The following is a 16,805-nucleotide window of genomic DNA, read 5'->3' on the forward strand; positions in this document are numbered from 1 at the left end:
CAGCCCCCCCCCCCCCCCCCCCGGGTGCTGGAGGAGGTTTGATGGCTTATGATTAATATTATAATTATTAATATTATTATTTCTGGGGGGAGGGGGGGGGGGGTCCTTCTGTGGGTTCTTTTTTTTTTTTTTAATAACGTTTTTTTTTTTAATTATTATTATTATTAATTATTATCATGAATTAATTATTATTTTGGCACCGGTCGGTAATTTATTGAACCCGTTTGCGAAATGATACTAATCAAATAAAACTTAATTATTGAAGAAAACGCCTCGGGATGGGGGGGGCGACCCACCCCCGGGAACCCCCCCCCCCCCACTGCATTAGGGGGCAGGCAATGGGGCATCCTTCATCTCTAGGGGGGGGGGAAATGGGGGCTTCCTGCCCCCCCTCCGGGTTGGGGGGCTGTGTGTGTGTGGGGGGGGGGCACAAGGGCACTTACTGAGGGATATGGGGGGGGGGGGGGGAGTACCGCGTGGGGACACCCCAAGGCACTGTGTGTATGGGGGGGGAAGGCACAGGGATGCTCCTATGGGGCATCCTATGGGGTGGGACACCCCCGAGGGGATGGGGGAGGGGGGGGCAATGACCATGAGAGGGGGGGGGCTCTGCCCTCCCCCCCCCCCCACCCCATAGGCACTTGGGCAGCAGTAGGCACTGGGCTATGACATAACCTTCCCCCCCCCCCCAAAGTGGGGGGGACCCCTCCATCAATAAATAAGAAATAACTTAAACATCGGGGGGGGGGTTTGGGGGGGGGAACCCCCACAACTCAGAGCTCCCCCCCCCCCCATGAAATTCTCTGACCACAAACCACCACCCACCCCCCTACACGACCCCCTATCCCCCCCCCCACACACCCCCCCAGCACCCCGCTCTCACCCCACAACCCGTGGGGGGGCCGGGGCTGTTTTTGGGGTTGGGGGGGGGGGGGGGTCACTTCCGCAGCTGCAGCTGTCCAGGAGCGCCCGCTTGTGTTTGGGGTCCAGGACGCCCGCTTCCTCCAGGTCCTCCTCCGTGATGTCACTGCCGGGGGGGACACAACATCGGGGGGGGGGGGACACAACATCGGGGGGGGGACACAACATCGGGGGGGGGGACACAACATCGGGGGTCAGAGCCACGAGGGTCCCCTGTCCCCCACAGCCCAGTGGGGTCCCTGTGTCCCCAGGAGGACCCCCTGGCCCCATAGCCCCGCAGAGATCCCCCCGCCCCCCATCACAGCCCCACAGGGCCCCCCCCCCCCCGAGCGCTGTGCCCCCCAACCTGAGGAACTCCATGTCGTCCCATCCGTTGTGCAGCAGCCCCTCCTCGTACCCGCTGCAGCCCCATCGCCCGCAGCCACGCGCCCACGCTGGACTCACCGACGCCCGCGCCGCGGCCCACGGGGCACAGCACCTGCAGCCGGGGGGGGGGGCACGGAGCTGGGGGGCACCGGAGCTGGGGGGCCCTCCCCTCCTCCCCAGTCCCTTTGCCCCCGTCCCCTTCCCCCCACCTCCATCCCTTTCTCCCATCCCATCCCCAATTCCCACCTCCGTTCCTTCTCCAGTCCCTATCCCCCCCCCCATCTCCCAGTCTCCATTCCCAACCCCACTCCCCATCCTCCATCCCATCCCACCCCGCTCCTCCACCTTCATCCCCCCCTCCCGCCCCCAATCCCCTATCTCCCATCCCCCTCCATCCATCTCCCAGTCCCCGTTCCAATCCCTTTGCACCACCCCCACCCCATTCCGTGCCCATCCCTTCTCACATTCCCAGGTCCCCATCTCCCGTTCCAATCCCAATCCCAATCCATCTCCATCCCTTTTCCCAATCCCTATTCCCCCACCTCACCATCTCACCCCACTCCCCATCCCCCCCCAATCCCATTCCCCCTCCAAATCCCACCCCACTCCCCACCCCGTTCTTCCCCCCCCCACCCCACTCCTTCACCCCCCCCCTTCTCCCCCTCATTCTCTCCCCCATCCCAGTCCTTCCCCCCCCCCCGATCCCACCCCCCCTCCCCACCTCCTCAGCTGTATCCTCCTGTGATGCTCTCCCGGATGCAGTGGGAGGTGAAGGCGATGGGGCGGGCTGTAGTCGGGGTGCAGGCAGCAGCGGGGTGGGGGGGGCCAGCTCCAGCTTGCCCCTGCCCCCCGCGCCCCCCCGCCCCCCTCCCCCAGCGGCCGTACTCCACCTCGCTCAGCGTTTTGGCCATCTGCAGCACGGAGCACGAGCGGTCATCCCGCAGCCCCCCCCCCCCGGGGACCTCCAGCCCGAAGCTGGGCAACCGGGGGAGGCCTGGGGTGAGGTTTGGGCGGGGGGGGCTCGCAGCTGACCCCCCCCCCCCCAAGCAGCTCCCTGGGGGTCTCGGCCCCTTCCAGCTCGCGGGGCAGCGGAGGAGGGGGGAAGTCGGGGGGGGGCAGCGCTACGGGTTGGGGTCCTCGTCGGAGGAGCTGTCCTCGTGGCACGGCAGGGGGGGGCCGGCAGAGGGGTGGCCGGCGGCGCTCGGGGGGGACGGCTTTGCCCTTGGGGACGGGGGGTTTGCCGGGGGGGGGGGGCTCGGGGGCCAGCAGCTGGTGAGGACCCCCTCGAGGACGTAGTACGCGGGGTTGTTGAAGCTGTTCTTCAACGGTGCCCCCGTCGGTTCCCCCCCCGCTTCCGGCTTGGAGCTGCGGGCACAAAGGGGTGGGTGAGCTCAGGGGGAGGGGGGGTGAGCTCAGGGGGAGGGGGGGGCTGCGGGGTGACCCCCCCCTCCCCACCCCAAAACCTCCATCCCACCCCCACGGCCCCGCGCTCACCGGGCTTCATCCCGAGAGGTGCCGCGATGTGGGGCGGGCGGGCGGGGGGCTGAGGCCGTGCCGCCCTTCTCGGGGTCCTCGGGGGTTTGGATGGGGGGGGCTGCAGGAGGTTCAGCCCCCGTGGGCTTCCTCCCCCACCGACCTGAGTGGGGGGGGGGGGAAAAGAGAGCAGCGTGGGGCTGGGGGCTGCAGTGCTGGGCTGAGCATCGTAACATGCACTGAGACCCACGCACCGTCCCACCGGTCCTCTCCCAGCATCAACACACCACAACAGCAGTCAGTCCACAGACCCCCCCCCACCCTCCCCCCCCCACCCCCCTGCCCCCCCCCCACCCGCTCACTTGGCACACTCCTGCTGCGCTCTGGCACTCAGCGGTGCCCTCCCTTTGCCCGCGGCCGCCTCGTCCTTATCCACACTGATCCACTCTGCAAAGGAGGGGATGGGGGGGGGGAAGGTGAGCTCAGCAACGAGATGGGGGGCACAGGGAGGGGCTGGGGGGGCACAGGGTGGGGCTGGGGGTCCCGGGTCTCACCGTAGAGCCTCTCGCGGGTGCCCAGGCGCTCCGCAGGGACGCGCACCTTCATGGAGCCGCGGATGTTGCCCGTCTCCTCGCCTCGGTGGGACAGGTAGGTGAGGAACTGCTGCGCCGTGCTGCCAATCATCGACTTGAGGGCGATGACACACTCCCCTGGGGGGGGGGGGAGAGGGGAGGGGGGGGGACACGGTCAGGGTTGGGGGGCGGGGGGGGATATGAGGTTGGCGCGGCATGGGGGGGACGTGTGGGCACGCACGCACCGTAGGACTCGTAGCCATCCAGGGACTTGACGGTGAGCAGCAGGTGCTGGTCCTGCAGGTACTCGATCTCGGAGAGGATGGGCTTCAGCTGGGGGGCACACGCAGCGTGGGAAGGGGTTACAGCCCCCCCCCCCCCCCTCCCGCCCCCCCCCAAACAATCCCAGCCCCGGGTGTGGGCCCCTCACCGTGGGCAGCTGCCGCGACGACCACTGCACCTTGAGGAAGTTGATGTTGTCGCTGCTCTGGCTGTCGTTCTCACAGCTCTTCTTGAATTCTGCACCAGGGGACACCACGGTGGCACTGCATCCCCAAAGCCCCCCCCCATATCTGCAATCCCCCCCCCATACCTGCAATCCCCCCCCCCCAGCACTCACCCTCCAGGCAGGTGGAGTAGAACTCAATGAAGAACTTGGTGCGGCTCGCCGTCTTCACGATGGCCTCGATGCTCTCGAACTCGATGTACGCCTGGTCCGATGACTTGGACAGCCCTGTGGGGCAGGGGGGTGGCAGTGGGGCGTCCCTCGTGTCCCGTCCCCCCCCCCCCCACACACACACACAGGGCTCAGGGTCACCCGTGGGGCGCGGGGACGGCCGCACCTTTCTTGGAGACGAACTGGGACGTGACGCCGACCTCGAAGGAGCCGAAGACAGGTGAGTGGTCGCTGGTTGTGATGTCGTCGGTGCAGCTGTGGCACATGGGGACAGCTCGGGCTGCCTGTCCTCAGCCTGTCCCCAATTTGTCCTCAGCCTGTCCCCAATTTGTCCTCAGCCTGTCCCCCAATTTGTCCTCAGCCCGTCCCCAACCCGTCTTCAACCCAGCCTGTCCCCACTCCAACCCAACCTCTCCCCATCCTGTCCCCAACCCATCCTCAACTTGTCTTCAACCCATCCTGTCCCCAACCCATCCCCAATCCATCTCCAACCTGTCCCTAACTTGTCTCCAACCCAACCTGTCCCCAACCCATCCCCACCCTGACTCCAACCTATCTTCAACCCATCCTGTCCCCAACTTGTCCCCAACCTGTCCCCAACTGATCCACAATCTGTCCCCAACCGGCCTCCAACCCACCTCCATCCTGTCCCCAACTTGTACCAACCCATACCCATCCTGTCCCCAAACCTGCCCCATCCTGCCCATCCCCAGCCCTAACCCCACCCATCTTGTCCCCAACCCGTCCCCATCCCAGCCTTCCCCCATCCCACCCCCAACCTGTCTCCAACCCTAACCCATCCCGCCCCTAATCCGTCCCCAGTGCCCCCCAGGTGACCAGGGCTGTCCCTCACCGTAGGCGTTGCAGTTGACGTGGGTCTCAGGTACGACTTCCAGAGGATGCGGTCGCACCAGGACGGGACGTTGGTGCGGACCTGCAGGGGGATGGGTGGGGTGGAGTGGGGTGGGGGGGTCACACAGGGCCCACGTGGGTGCCCCCCCCACCCTCCCCCAGCACAGTACCCCCCGTGGGTTTCTGCTTGTGCCAGACGTAGGTGTCCCGCGAGCCGCGCTCGTAGCGGTACGTGGGGGGGAAGGTGATCTCCTCCTCTCCTGCCACAGGGAATATTGAGGGGTTGGGGGGGGGGGGGGGATGTCAGGTCAGCACCCAGAGCCGCCCCCCCCCCGCCCCCCCCAGCAGCGTGTGCCCTCACCGAAGCGCAGGAACACTTTGTGCTTCTCCTTCTCCAGGTTGAGCTGATCCACCTTGAGCAGCGCTCAAACTCCTTGCGGCTGATGTAGTTCAGGATCTCCTGCGGGGTACAGAACGCGGGGTCGGCACCGGCGGTGGGGGGTGGGGCACCCCAAATCGAGCCCCGCCCACCTGGATGTCCATGTCCAGGCGGTAGTTGAGGTCCCCGAACCAGAAGAGGTGGGTGAAGCGCAGCGAGATGTCGAAGGAGCTCAGCTGCTTGTCGCCCAGCGAGAGCAGGCGCAGGATGTCCAGGTAGTTCTGGTTCCTCCTGTACGGAGGGGGGGGTGGGGGGGAGGGGACATTGCTGTCACCCCCTCCCAAGCCCGTGCTGTCCCCACACTGTCCCCGTGCTGTGGGTGCCCACCTGGCCGTCTTCTCGTTGCCTGAGGTGAGGTGGCAGTTGACGAAGCCGAAGGAGGTGCCATTGAACATGAAGGAGACGCCCACGGCTCCTTTGTTCCCTTGGGGGGGGGGGACACAGAGGACGGGGATGGGGACACCGTGGTGGTGGGAGGACAGGGGGACAGGACATGGGGGGGGACAGGGAGGAAGGCAATGGATGGGCCGTGCCCGGCCCCTACCCAGCGTGTTGGCGATGCCCGTCTTCACACAGGAGGTGCTGACGTGGCTGATGCGGTTCTCGTGCTCTGGTTTCACCAGCACCACCACTTTGATGTTCCACAGCGACTGCATGGCCACCTGAGGGGGAGGCACCGCAGCTCACAGCACACCGGGGCACGGGGACGGCTCCTGGAGCCCCAAAAGCTGCACCCACTGCCCCCAGTGCCAACCGTGCCCCCCCTGTGGCTGCACCCACCCCGCAGCACTCGTGCCCAGGTTGCCCCCCCAGCGGCCGTGCCCACCCCACAGCCCCCCCAGGAGCGGGGTGCTCTCGACCTACCGGGCGGTACTCGGTGTCGGTGTAGTCCTTGAGCACGGCACGCAGGAAGTCCACCCACTCCCTTATCGCCCACCGAGTTCTCCTGGGTGCCAAAGACGTAGATGTCGTGCGGGATGCTGGCTGTCACCTCGTCCAGCGCCTTGCCCAGCCCCCTGGAGGTGAACCACGACGTGATGCTCTTGGGTGGGGGCACGCTGCCTGCGGGGAGGGTGGGGGGGAGCGGTCAGAAGTGCTGTTATTGAGTTGAGGGGGGGGGACGACACGGGGTCCACGCGCTCTGCCCCCACTGCTCACCCATGTTCCAGGTGCCGATGAAGATGGAGATCATGTCGGGCTCGTCCTGGTGCGAGTGTTTGTTCTTCATCAGCTGCAGCAGCTGGCAGAATGCCTCCCGCTTCTGGGAGGGGGAGGAAATAGGATGAGCCCCCCCTCCAAAAAATGGGTCCCCCCCTTCCTGCTGCCCCCTGTACGGGAACTGCTGGATCATGGCCTGAACCAACGACAGATCACTGAGTCAGCCATGGGAGCACAGCTGAAGGCAATGCACCCGTGTGACCAGAAGAGGTGGAGCCTGAAACCACCTCCCATAGACCTCATTCACAGTGTGACCAGAAGTTAGAGCCCGGCTCCACCTCCCCCAGACGCCATTTAAGGGCTGCCCACCACTGGGGAAGGATGTCTTTCTGGAGATCGCTCCTTTGGAGTTTTTCCACTGAGAGCTCGGGACACGGGTGAGAATTCCATCTATTTTTGATTACGCCCCTTTCACCGTGACAACCTTTCTCATTATAACCCCTTCCTACCACCCCACTGCACTGTGTGTTCTGCTAATTACAGCCCCGTTAACGAAGCACCCCCGCAGCACTCACCCGGGCGCTGACGAACACGAAGTCCTTGCGCTGCGTCCGGTCCTTCTCCTTCTCAAAGACGATGCCCAACTTGTTCTGCACGCGCTGCGACTTGATCAGCTGCCGGACTGCAGAGCGGGAGGGGGGGGGATAAAAATCAGAGCTCTCGGGGGGGCCACTGAAGCCACCCGTGGTGCTCGGACCCTCCACACTCACTCTTGTCGTGGGTGAAGGTGTTCCAGTCCTCCTGCGCGTCCCTCTGCTTCTTCAGCACCACCAGCTTGCCGCCCTCCACGTCCACGCTCAGCGTGTACTTCTGCGACTTGCCGATCTTGGTCAGGTCCCCCAGGGTGACGTCCAGCTTCACCTGCGGCCACGCGTCCCCGCTGCGGTCACGGGGGTGGGCTCGGGGGTGGGGGTGGGGACGTCCCCGTGGGACTCACCTCGAAGGTCTGCACGGGGATGCTCTGGCTTTACGGGCATGTGGGCTGCGCCGGCGCGGCCGGGCTGGCTGAGCTCATCTCCTGCAGTGCTTTCAGAGCCTGGGGAAACCGAGCGTGGCTGTCACCCCACCCCACGGCCGTCCCCATGACACTGCTGTGCCCCCCTTCCCCCCACGGTGCTCACCTTCTTCTCGATGCTGGAGAGGAAATCCTTCAGCACGGACAGCTTCAGCACCAGGCTCTCCAGCTCCTGCTCTCCGCCCTGCGGCGCTGTCTGGAAACCCAACCCCCACCACCACCCGGAGTCATGGGATGGGGACCCCCAAACCCAGCCCCATAGGAAGGGCAGCTCGCCTGAGCATCCCAAATTCCCCATGCTCAGAGCTACAGTGGGTCCCATCCCTAAGCACGGGGGGCAGCGACACTCCGTCCCCCCACCTCTCACCTGCTGGAGGATCTTGGACACCGTGGGGGAGCTCTGCTGCTCGAACACTTGGAGAGGATCTCCAGCCCTGCCAGCACCTTGTCCACTTCACTGCAGGGCGAGGGTGAGGCGTCAGCAGGTCGACACCGTGCACCAACCCGCAGGGATGCTCCGAGCATCGTGCACCAGGATCCAACACCAGGACCCCATGACCGAGGGTGCTCTGAGCATCGCAGCACGCACCGAGACCCCACGCACCATCTCTGAGCATCACAACGTGCACCAGGACCCCACGCATCACCTGTGCAGCCGCTTGCAGGAGGTGACGAGGGTCCTGTTGAGGTGGGGCAGGCTGCTTGCCCCCGCCTTGACGGCCTCCAGGTCCAGAGCATAGCTGCCCTTCAGGTACTCGTGGGAGATGCTGGCCAGGCCGTTGCTGCAGCCAAGGGACAGGGGGTGAGGGACACGCTGGGGGACACAGCGGGGACAAGGGGACAACCCTCACCTCTCTGCCACCCCATCGGGTGCCGGGCTGCCGGGGCTGAGCCCCACGGAGGACCCCGAGATGCTGCTGGTGCTGGAGCGCGGGGGGAGCGGAGGCTTCTCGTCCTCGCCGTCTGCAAGGCAGCAGGGCGGGCGTCACGGCACCGTCCCCACAGACCCCCCCCCCCCCCAACAAGGTGGGACACTTACCCGAGTAGTCCCTATCCTCCACGCTCTCCTTCTCCCTCTCGACAGGGAAGAGCAGGGTGCACACCAGGCCCTGGTTGGGCTGCAGGTACAGCGCGATCAGCCTCGCTCAGCGTCTTGAAGCGCCTCACCTGCACGCCCTGCGACGTCTGCGGGGACACGGGCACCGTCAGCAGGGGACAGCTGGCACGGAGCAGGGAGCACGCAGCCAGCTGACAGCCAGCCTCCTCCCCGCCGGGCCCGGCTCTTTCCTGTCTGCTCACAGCACATAGGGGCTTCTGTTGCTCTAAAAATACACGGCGCGGAGCGCGGACACGCTCACAGCGCGGGGACGGACGCGGTGGATATGGGGTGTCCCCTGCTGTCCCCAGGGCGGGGATGGGTGACCACGCTGCCGAGCCCCCCCAGATCAGTGACCATGGGGTGTCCCTGGAAAGGGGATGGGGTGACCACACCGTCCGGACCCCCCCCAGGACGGTGGCCTTGGGACATCCCCAGGTGTCCCCACCTGCACAGCCAGGAAGTCCTCCTCGTCGGGCAGGATGCGGTAGGTGTGCACGTGCTTCTGGAACCTGCGTGGGGCCGAGCAGCAGGTGGGGGGCACGGCCACCACCTCCCCCAAAGCCGGGCAGAGCAGAGCACCCCCGTGCCCCACACCGCCCCGATCCCGCTGTCCCCCGTGCCCCACACTGCCCCGACCCCGCTGGCCGTGGGCAGGGAGCTGCAGAGGAAGCAATTTGTTTTCCAAGGGAAGCGTACAGGAACCAGGGACGCGATGGCAGCGGGTGACACCGGGACCTCACATGCCCACCACCCCGTCCTTAGGGTCCTGCCCACCCGTGGGGGGGTGGGAGGGTGACCCCCCGGGGTGTTGGGGGGTGGGGGGAGAGGAAGGGGGTCAGCTCGGCTCCCCGTGTCCTCGGTGTCACTGTGACAGTGGCCACCACCCGCCCGTCCCACGCTCCCGGAAGGAAATCTATAAATATGGCTGGCACCGAAATAGGGCACCAAAATAAAACCCCATAGGGATGGGGACGGGTGTGGGGAGGGAACCCCTGCCTGAGGTCACCCCCGGGATGGTGACCCCCACCCCCCCCCCAGGCCATGGGACCTCACAGGGGTCACGGGCAGCACGGAGGGGTCCTTAAAGGGGGAGGGGGGTTACAGGGGGAACCATGGGGTCAGGGAGGGATGGGGGGAGGGCGTACAGACAGCCCCATATTTGGGGGGGATCACGAGAGTCGCTATGGGGAGCTCTGAACCGCAGAGAATGATCTTCATCAAAGGAAACCCAATGAGGGGGGGGAATCCCAAATAGGGAGGGGGCAAAGCTAGAAAATAGGAGGGGAACAACCAGGGGGGCTCCGTGGGGTACCCCAAAAGGGCAGCGGCAAACTGGGGTTGTAGAAGGAGTCCCCACTGCTGAGGTGGACTCTGTGGGGTACCCCCAGAAGGACTGGGGAGGGGAGAGGAGGGGGGGAGGGGGGCAGAGGGGACCCCCAGCACTGGGGAATCCTGGAGTGGGGTGTGGGGGGGGTGGAGGAGGGGGGTCACCCTTACAGCCATACAAAGAGCCCCCACCTGAGTGCCCCAAATGCCTTCTGTGTTCACCGGGGTGCCGACCCCCCCGATCCCACCCGTGACACTGTCAATCACCAAACGTGGCCACCCCACGGCACCCAACGCAGCCCCCCCCACCTCGGTGGCCGTCCCCAAAAGCCAACAGCGGAGGGCGGGAGGAAGGGGACAGGAAGCAGTGCTGCGGGATCCCACGTTCCCCTTCCTCCTCCTCGTCCTCCTCCTCCTCCTCCTCCTCCTCCTCCTCCCCCCCCCATGGCACTATTTTTAGGCCGCGGCCTAGCAGGCCCCGAGCCCTGCCTGCAGCCTGGGCCTGACGGCGGGCACGGCCCTGGGGGGCACTGGTGGGGGGCACGGGGACCTCACGGCCCCACTGACAGACGTGGGGGGTCACAGCCCCACTGCCGGCCCCACTATGGGCCCAGTGACCGCCAATGGGTCACCACAGCCCCACTGACAGACGTGGGGACACTGTGACCCCACTGACAGACGCGGGAGTGTCATGGCCCCACTGCCGGCCCCACTATGGGCCCAGTGACTGCCGTGGGGACAATGCAGCCCCACTGACAACCACTGGGGTGTCACGGCCCCACTGCCAGCCCTGCAGCAGATGACTGCCACGCACTTGGGGCACAGCAGTCCCCACTCCCCCCCATCCCGTGCCACCCACCGGATTCGGGACCGGGGCCACACGGGCAGGAGAACAACTATGTGGGACAACCCCCCCACCCCCCCCCGTGGGTTCAGCCTGGGCTGGGACCGTGTGCCACGGAGGTAAGTGCATGTTAGGGCCCCAGGGCCAGGGCAAGCCGGTTCTCCCTCGTTACCCCTCGTTACCCTAACGAGCTCGTGGCCCGCAGGGAGCGGATGAGGTTCCTTTCAAGGTGCCCTCATTGCCACGCGGCACCGCCCGCCCCAAAACCACAGCAAGGCGCCGGCCCCGGGCTGTGCCGTGGGGCAGGGACAGTGGGGACGGACCCCCGCCCCAATGCCAGGCCCCACTGGTGACCCCCTGCCCCCCCATCCCCACCAGGGCCACTTCCAGTCTCCACTCTCAGCGTTCCCCCCCCCCCAGTGCTTCCATCTGCAGCCCTAGTGACCCCGCTGCCCCTCCCTGCCCCCCAACATCCCACTGTCCCCATTCCCATTCCCCCCCCAGCCCTAGCACCATTTCTCCTTCCAATCCCCCACGCCCCCGGTGACACTCCCCTCAGACTCTCTCCAGTCCCCCCCCCATGTCATTTCTTCCCCCACTACCATCCTCCCCCCAGCTCCCAGTGCCACCCAGCGCCATACTCCTCCCTGGTCCCATATCCCTCGCTGCCCCCCCCCCCCAGTGCCATTCTCCCCCAATCCCCAATATCTCCCCTCCAAGTACCACCCATTTTCCCCCAATTCCCACTATCTCCCGCTGCACCCTCCCCAGTGCATTCCCCCCCCCCAATTCCCACTATCTCCCACTGCCCCCCCAGTGCCATTCTCCCCCAGTTCTCAATATCCCCCGCTGCCACCCCCACCAGTGCCCTCTCCCCCCAATTCCCACTCTCCCTGCTACCCCCCCCCCCCACAATGCCATTCTCCCCCCAATTCCCACTCTCCCTCACTGCCACCCCCCCAGTGCCACTCTCTCCCAATTATCAATACCTCCCCCCCCCCCCAAGTGCCACCCCCCCATACTATCCTCCCCGGCTCCCAACGTCACGCAGTGCCACTCTCCCCCAGATCCTGACATCCCCCCCCTTCCCGACACCCCAAGTCCCACTCTCCCCCCCCCTCCCCCCCGCACTCACAGCAGACACAAGGCGTAGGCCCCGGGCACGCTCTCGCTGTCCCGCACCAGGAAGCCGCCGTCCCGCCCCGCCCGCGCCAGCAGTTCCTCGGCCGCCGCCCGGCTCAGGTCCCGGTGGTACCACGGCGGTGCCGACCCCCCGGACCCCCCGCGCCCGCCATGCTGCGGGATGGGCGTGCGGCTGCGGGGCGGGGGCTGGGAGGGGCGGGGGGCGGAGAGAGGGTTGGGGGGGGTGGGGGGGAGGGAAAGGGGGGGGGGGGGGGAGAAGGGGGGTCCGGGCGGCCCCGGGCAAAGGGCGCGGGGCGGGGCGGGGAGGAGCGATCGGGCGCGGATCGGCACGGCTCGGGATGGGGCGGCGTGGAGTGGGGTGACACGGATCGGCTCGGGGTGGAATGGAGTGGCACGGCTCAGCACGGATTAGGGTGGAATGGAGTGGCACGGCTCAGCGCGGCTTGGCTCAGCTCAGCGCGGCACGGCTCAGCTCAGTTCAGCACGGCTCAGCGCGGCTCGGTATGGAATGGCTCCGTTTGGCTCGGCACAGCTCAGCTCAGTATGGCACAGTTCGGCTCAGCTCAGCACGGCTTGGTGTGGCTCAGCATGGCACAGTTCAGCTCAGTTCAGTATAGAGTGGCTCAGCATGGCACAATTCAGCTCATCTCAGCATGGCTTGGCACAGCTCAGTTTGGAATGGCACAGTTCAGTTCAGCACGGCTCAGCCCAGCTCGGTATGGCACAGTTCAGCTCATCTCAGCATGGCTTGGCACAGCTCAGTTTGGAATGGCACAGTTCAGTTCAGCACGGCTCAGCCCAGCTCGGTATGGCACAGTTCAGCTCAGCTCAGCATGGTTTGGCACGGCTCAGTATGGAAACGTTCAGCTCATCTCAGGACAGCTTGGCATGGCTCAGTATGGAATGGCACAGCTCAGCTCAGCATGGCCTGGTTCAGCATGGCACAGCTCAGCTCAGCATGGCCTGGTTCAGCACGGCTCGGCACAGCTCAGCATGGCCTGGTTCAGCATGGCACAGCTCAGCTCAGCATGGCCTGGTTCAGCATGGCACAGCTCAGCTCAGCATGGTCTGGTTCAGCACGGCTCAGCACAGCTCAGCATGGCCTGGTTCAGCACGGCTCAGCACAGCTCAGCATGGCCTGGTTCAGCACGGCTCAGCACAGCTCAGCATGGCCTGGTTCAGCACGGCTCGGCACAGCTCAGCATGGCCTGGTTCAGCACGGCTCAGCTCAGCTCAGCATGGCCTGGTTCAGCACGGCTCGGCACAGCTCAGCATGGCCTGGTTCAGCATGGCTCGGCACAGCTCAGCATGGCCTGGTTCAGCACGGCTCAGCTCAGCTCAGCATGGCCTGGTTCAGCACGGCTCAGCACAGCTCAGCATGGCCTGGTTCAGCACGGCTCAGCACAGCTCAGCATGGCCTGGTTCAGCACGGCTCAGCACAGCACGTGCTGACACACGGTTTCACGTGGCGCAGCTCAGCACGGCACGGTTGGGCGCAGCTTCAGGATGTGACCTTTGAGGATGTAGGGTGTGACCCACGGAGACCCATTGGGCTGTAGGATGTGACCATAGGGTGACACATTGAGTTGTAGGATACGACCTATGGGGACCTGAGGTGTGATCCCATAGGGACACATCCTACAACCACAGGGCCACGAAGTAGTGTATGAACACCTCAATGGTGACCAGAACCCAAGAGCCCCCCTCACCCCACAAGCAGAGACCCACACCCCCATCCGGGGCAGCTCCGACCTTTTATTCCCCATCCCCATCCAGGGGCACAGCGGCTTTGGGACCGTGGGCCGTGCCCTACAGCGTAACCCCATCCCCTCAGCCCCACAGCGCGACCCCCAGCAGGGTGGGGGCCAGCAGGGTGAGGGGTGCGAGCTGTGGGGTGGCAGCGGGGCCGAGGGCGTAGTACTGTGCCACGGCCACGTTGGGGTTGCCCTCTGTGGGGTCGAACCACATCTGGATGCAGCGCCCGCTGCCCCGGCGCTCCGTGGTGTATTTGTAGGATTGGGACCACACCTTCTCGCAGAGGTCGGCGGGCGTGGGGAAGACGTACTTGAACTTCTGGCACATGGCACCGTGCGGGCACTGGTTGGTGCCTGGGAGGGGAGGGTGGGGGAGGGGAAGGGGGGGAGGAGGGGGACACGGGTGGGTTTTGGGGACGGTGGGACGCCGCGGCGCGGCTGTTTGTGGGGTGTAGGGTGGGGGTACCTGTGCTCCAGTTCCAGCCCTTGTGCCAGTTGACCTTGCAGGTGGAGGAGTCCTGGCAGTCCTCCCACCACTGCTCGCAGTCCTCCCGGCACAGCGGCACGTGGAGGATGCGCTCGCGGCGCCAGCTCGAGTCCGTCTGTAGGGCCCCCAAAGCTGACCCCACAGCTCACCCCAAAACCTCACCCCCACCCCCCCCCAAAACCCGTCTCCGACGTGTGTCTGCTCAAAAGATGCTCTGCGAAGCTCGCTCCTCGAAGCACCTCACCCCAAAGCTCGCCCCCAAAGCGCACACCTCAAAACCCACCCAAATTCCAACCCCAAATCCCACCCCAAAGCCCACACCTCAAACCCCGCCCCAAATCCCTCCCTAAAGCATCCTCAACCCATCCCCAAACCCAAAGCCACCCCAAAGTCCATCCAACCCAACCCCTATCCCCAAAAGCCCTCTCACACCCCTCAACCCCAAAGCCACCCCAAATCCTACCCCAAAGCCCACACCTCAAGCCCCACCCCAAAATCCCACCCCCTACCCCCCACTCACCCCATCATCAAACCCAAAGCCACCCCAAATCTCACCCCAGAACCCCCTCACCCCATCCTCAACCCCAGAGCCACTCTGAAGCCCACCCCAAAACCCCCTCACGCCACCCTCGACCCCAAAGCCACCCAAATCCCACCCCAAAACCCCCTCACCCCACCCTCGACCCCAAAGACACCTCAAAATCCCACCCCAAAACCCCCTCACCCCACCCTCGACCCCAAAGCCACCCCAAAATCCCACCCTAAAGCCCCTTACCTCACCCTCAACCCCAAAGCCACCCCAAAATCCCACCCCAAAACCCCCTCACGCCACCCTCAACCCCAAATCCCACCCCAAAGCCCCCTCAACCGCAAACCCACCCACCCCACACATCCCACACCCCCAAACACCCCCCACCCCTCTCAAACCCCATTCCTCCACCCCTTCCCCCCCGCCCCAAACCCACCCCCACCCTTCAACCCCCCCCTCACCCCAAACCCCAATCCCCATCGGCCACCCCGCGGCCCCGTCCCACACCTGGTCGATCCACGGCCCCAGGTTGGGGGAGCACTCGTACAGACACGTGTCCTGGACGAAGTGACGCTTGCAGCGCTGCGCCATGGCCCCGCAGTGATCCCAGTTGAAGTTGTACAGGTACGACTGGTCCCGGTGTGCCTCCATACTGGTGTTGGCCGTGCAGCACGCGTTGTCCTTCCATAGGGCGCACTGCGGGGACGCCGGACGGGGTGGCACCCAAGGGTGGCACGCGGGGGATGAGGGGACTTCCATGGGACAGGGGTATCGTGGGGTGGCGGCAGCCAAGGGTGGCATTGAGGGGATGTGGGGACACTATGGGGTGGTGGCAGCCAAGGGTGGCATTGAGGGGATGTGGGGACACTATGGGGTGGTGGCAGCCAAGGGTGGCATTGAGGGGATGAGGGGACACTATGGGGTGGTGGCATCTTGGGGTGTTGGCACCCAAGGGTGGCAGGGAGGGGACTCAGGGGCACCATGGGGTGGTGTTACCCAAGGGTGACGTTAAGGGGATGAGGGGACACCATGGGGTGGTGGCACCCAGGGCTCACCTGCCCGTAGAGCAGTCCCTCGGGGCCCGGCTGGGATTTGTGGTGCTGCGCGTCCATGCAGATGTTGAGCAGCGTTTCCTGCGCCGAGCTCAGCGCCAGCAGCACCAGCACAGCCCACGGGGACACCATCCTGCAGGGGACGGGGACCGGCGGGCACTGAGGGCGGGCGGTGACACCGGGGATTAGCGGGGTGGCACCGATGTCCCCGTTCCCACGTGCTCAGCACCGCCGGGGGCAAAGTTCCCGTGCTGCACGTGACGGGTGTCCCCGTGGGTGAGGACACCGGGTTCGTGGGGAGCTGTGGGGTCACTGGGGACAAGCGGGGACTGGGGGGGGAGGGGGATGGGGACATCAGGGTGTGTGGGGGACACTGGTGACCAGTGGGGTGCAATAGGGACGCTGGCGCTCACCCGTGGCTTCCTCTCGGTGGCAGCTCGGTGCAACCCTTGCCCGCTGGTCACGGATCGGTGCTGGCACGTGGGGCACGATGTGTCCTCCCCCCCACACCCCCCCAACCCCTCCCAGCCCACATCTTTGCTTGCGTGGGAACCCTGGGGGTCCTCATAACCCACAACCCCAACACCCCCCCCCCAAAAAAAAACCCAAAACCACACTCCTCGCAGCTCACCCCAGGGGTGGGGGCACTGTAGGGGGAAATATCCCCAGTGGGGTCCCAGCTGTCCCAGGTGGGTGGGGAAGGGATGGGGGGGGGGCAGATAACCCTGGGGGTCAGAGATGTTATGGGGGAGGGCAGATAGCCCTACAGAAGTGTCTCATACACTTGGGGGCTCCAAATGCCCTGGTGGGGCCCCCCAGTGGGGTCAGAGTGCCCCCTGGGGGGGACACATACTATGGGAAAGGGGAGCAGATAAGCCTGGGGACCTCAGAAGCCCCTGGGAGGGGGGCAGATACCCCCCACTGGGGTCCCAAATGCCATGGGGGGGGGGGGGCAGATGTCCTTAGGGGTGAAGTACCTCTGGGGGTCCCAAACGCCCCTGGAGGGACAGACTGACCCCACTGGGGTCACAAATGCCCG

The 16,805-nt window shown here is 65.7% G+C and overlaps 2 protein-coding genes across 2 annotated transcripts; both read right to left on the reverse strand.

Annotated features, from left to right (window-relative positions):
- Positions 1-883: 883 nt before the first annotated feature.
- Positions 884-13,680, reverse strand: INPPL1 (inositol polyphosphate phosphatase like 1; the record flags this gene model as incomplete). The annotated part of the gene is given in 37 exon segments (XM_065730370.1): positions 884-1,027; positions 1,268-1,317; positions 1,319-1,425; positions 2,036-2,265; positions 2,267-2,567; positions 2,570-2,652; positions 2,782-2,923; positions 3,115-3,207; positions 3,315-3,470; positions 3,578-3,665; positions 3,763-3,851; positions 3,952-4,065; positions 4,175-4,263; positions 4,846-4,894; positions 4,897-4,942; positions 5,026-5,120; positions 5,222-5,284; positions 5,287-5,320; positions 5,392-5,530; positions 5,627-5,723; positions 5,844-5,961; positions 6,164-6,223; positions 6,225-6,361; positions 6,458-6,560; positions 7,033-7,139; positions 7,228-7,378; positions 7,455-7,553; positions 7,639-7,728; positions 7,900-7,946; positions 7,949-7,989; positions 8,180-8,314; positions 8,384-8,495; positions 8,572-8,671; positions 8,673-8,717; positions 9,077-9,140; positions 11,937-12,316; positions 13,654-13,680. Coding segments are annotated over 37 exon segments (4,025 nt in total), but the record flags the coding sequence as incomplete, so codon positions are not given.
- LOC136044563 (folate receptor alpha-like) lies at positions 13,680-15,898 on the reverse strand. The gene is made up of 4 exons (XM_065729896.1): positions 15,770-15,898; positions 15,222-15,410; positions 14,165-14,300; positions 13,680-14,052 (listed from the first exon to the last, which is right to left on the reverse strand). Exons 1-4 carry the CDS (start codon positions 15,896-15,898, stop codon positions 13,775-13,777), a joined length of 732 nt encoding a protein of 243 aa, XP_065585968.1. The 3' UTR covers positions 13,680-13,774.
- Positions 15,899-16,805: the final 907 nt, after the last annotated feature.

This window comes from Cyrtonyx montezumae, unplaced genomic scaffold, assembly GCF_038088225.1.
Source record: "Cyrtonyx montezumae isolate F1298 unplaced genomic scaffold, pur_monq_1.0 scaffold_12, whole genome shotgun sequence".
Taxonomy (NCBI): Eukaryota; Metazoa; Chordata; class Aves; order Galliformes; family Odontophoridae; genus Cyrtonyx; species Cyrtonyx montezumae.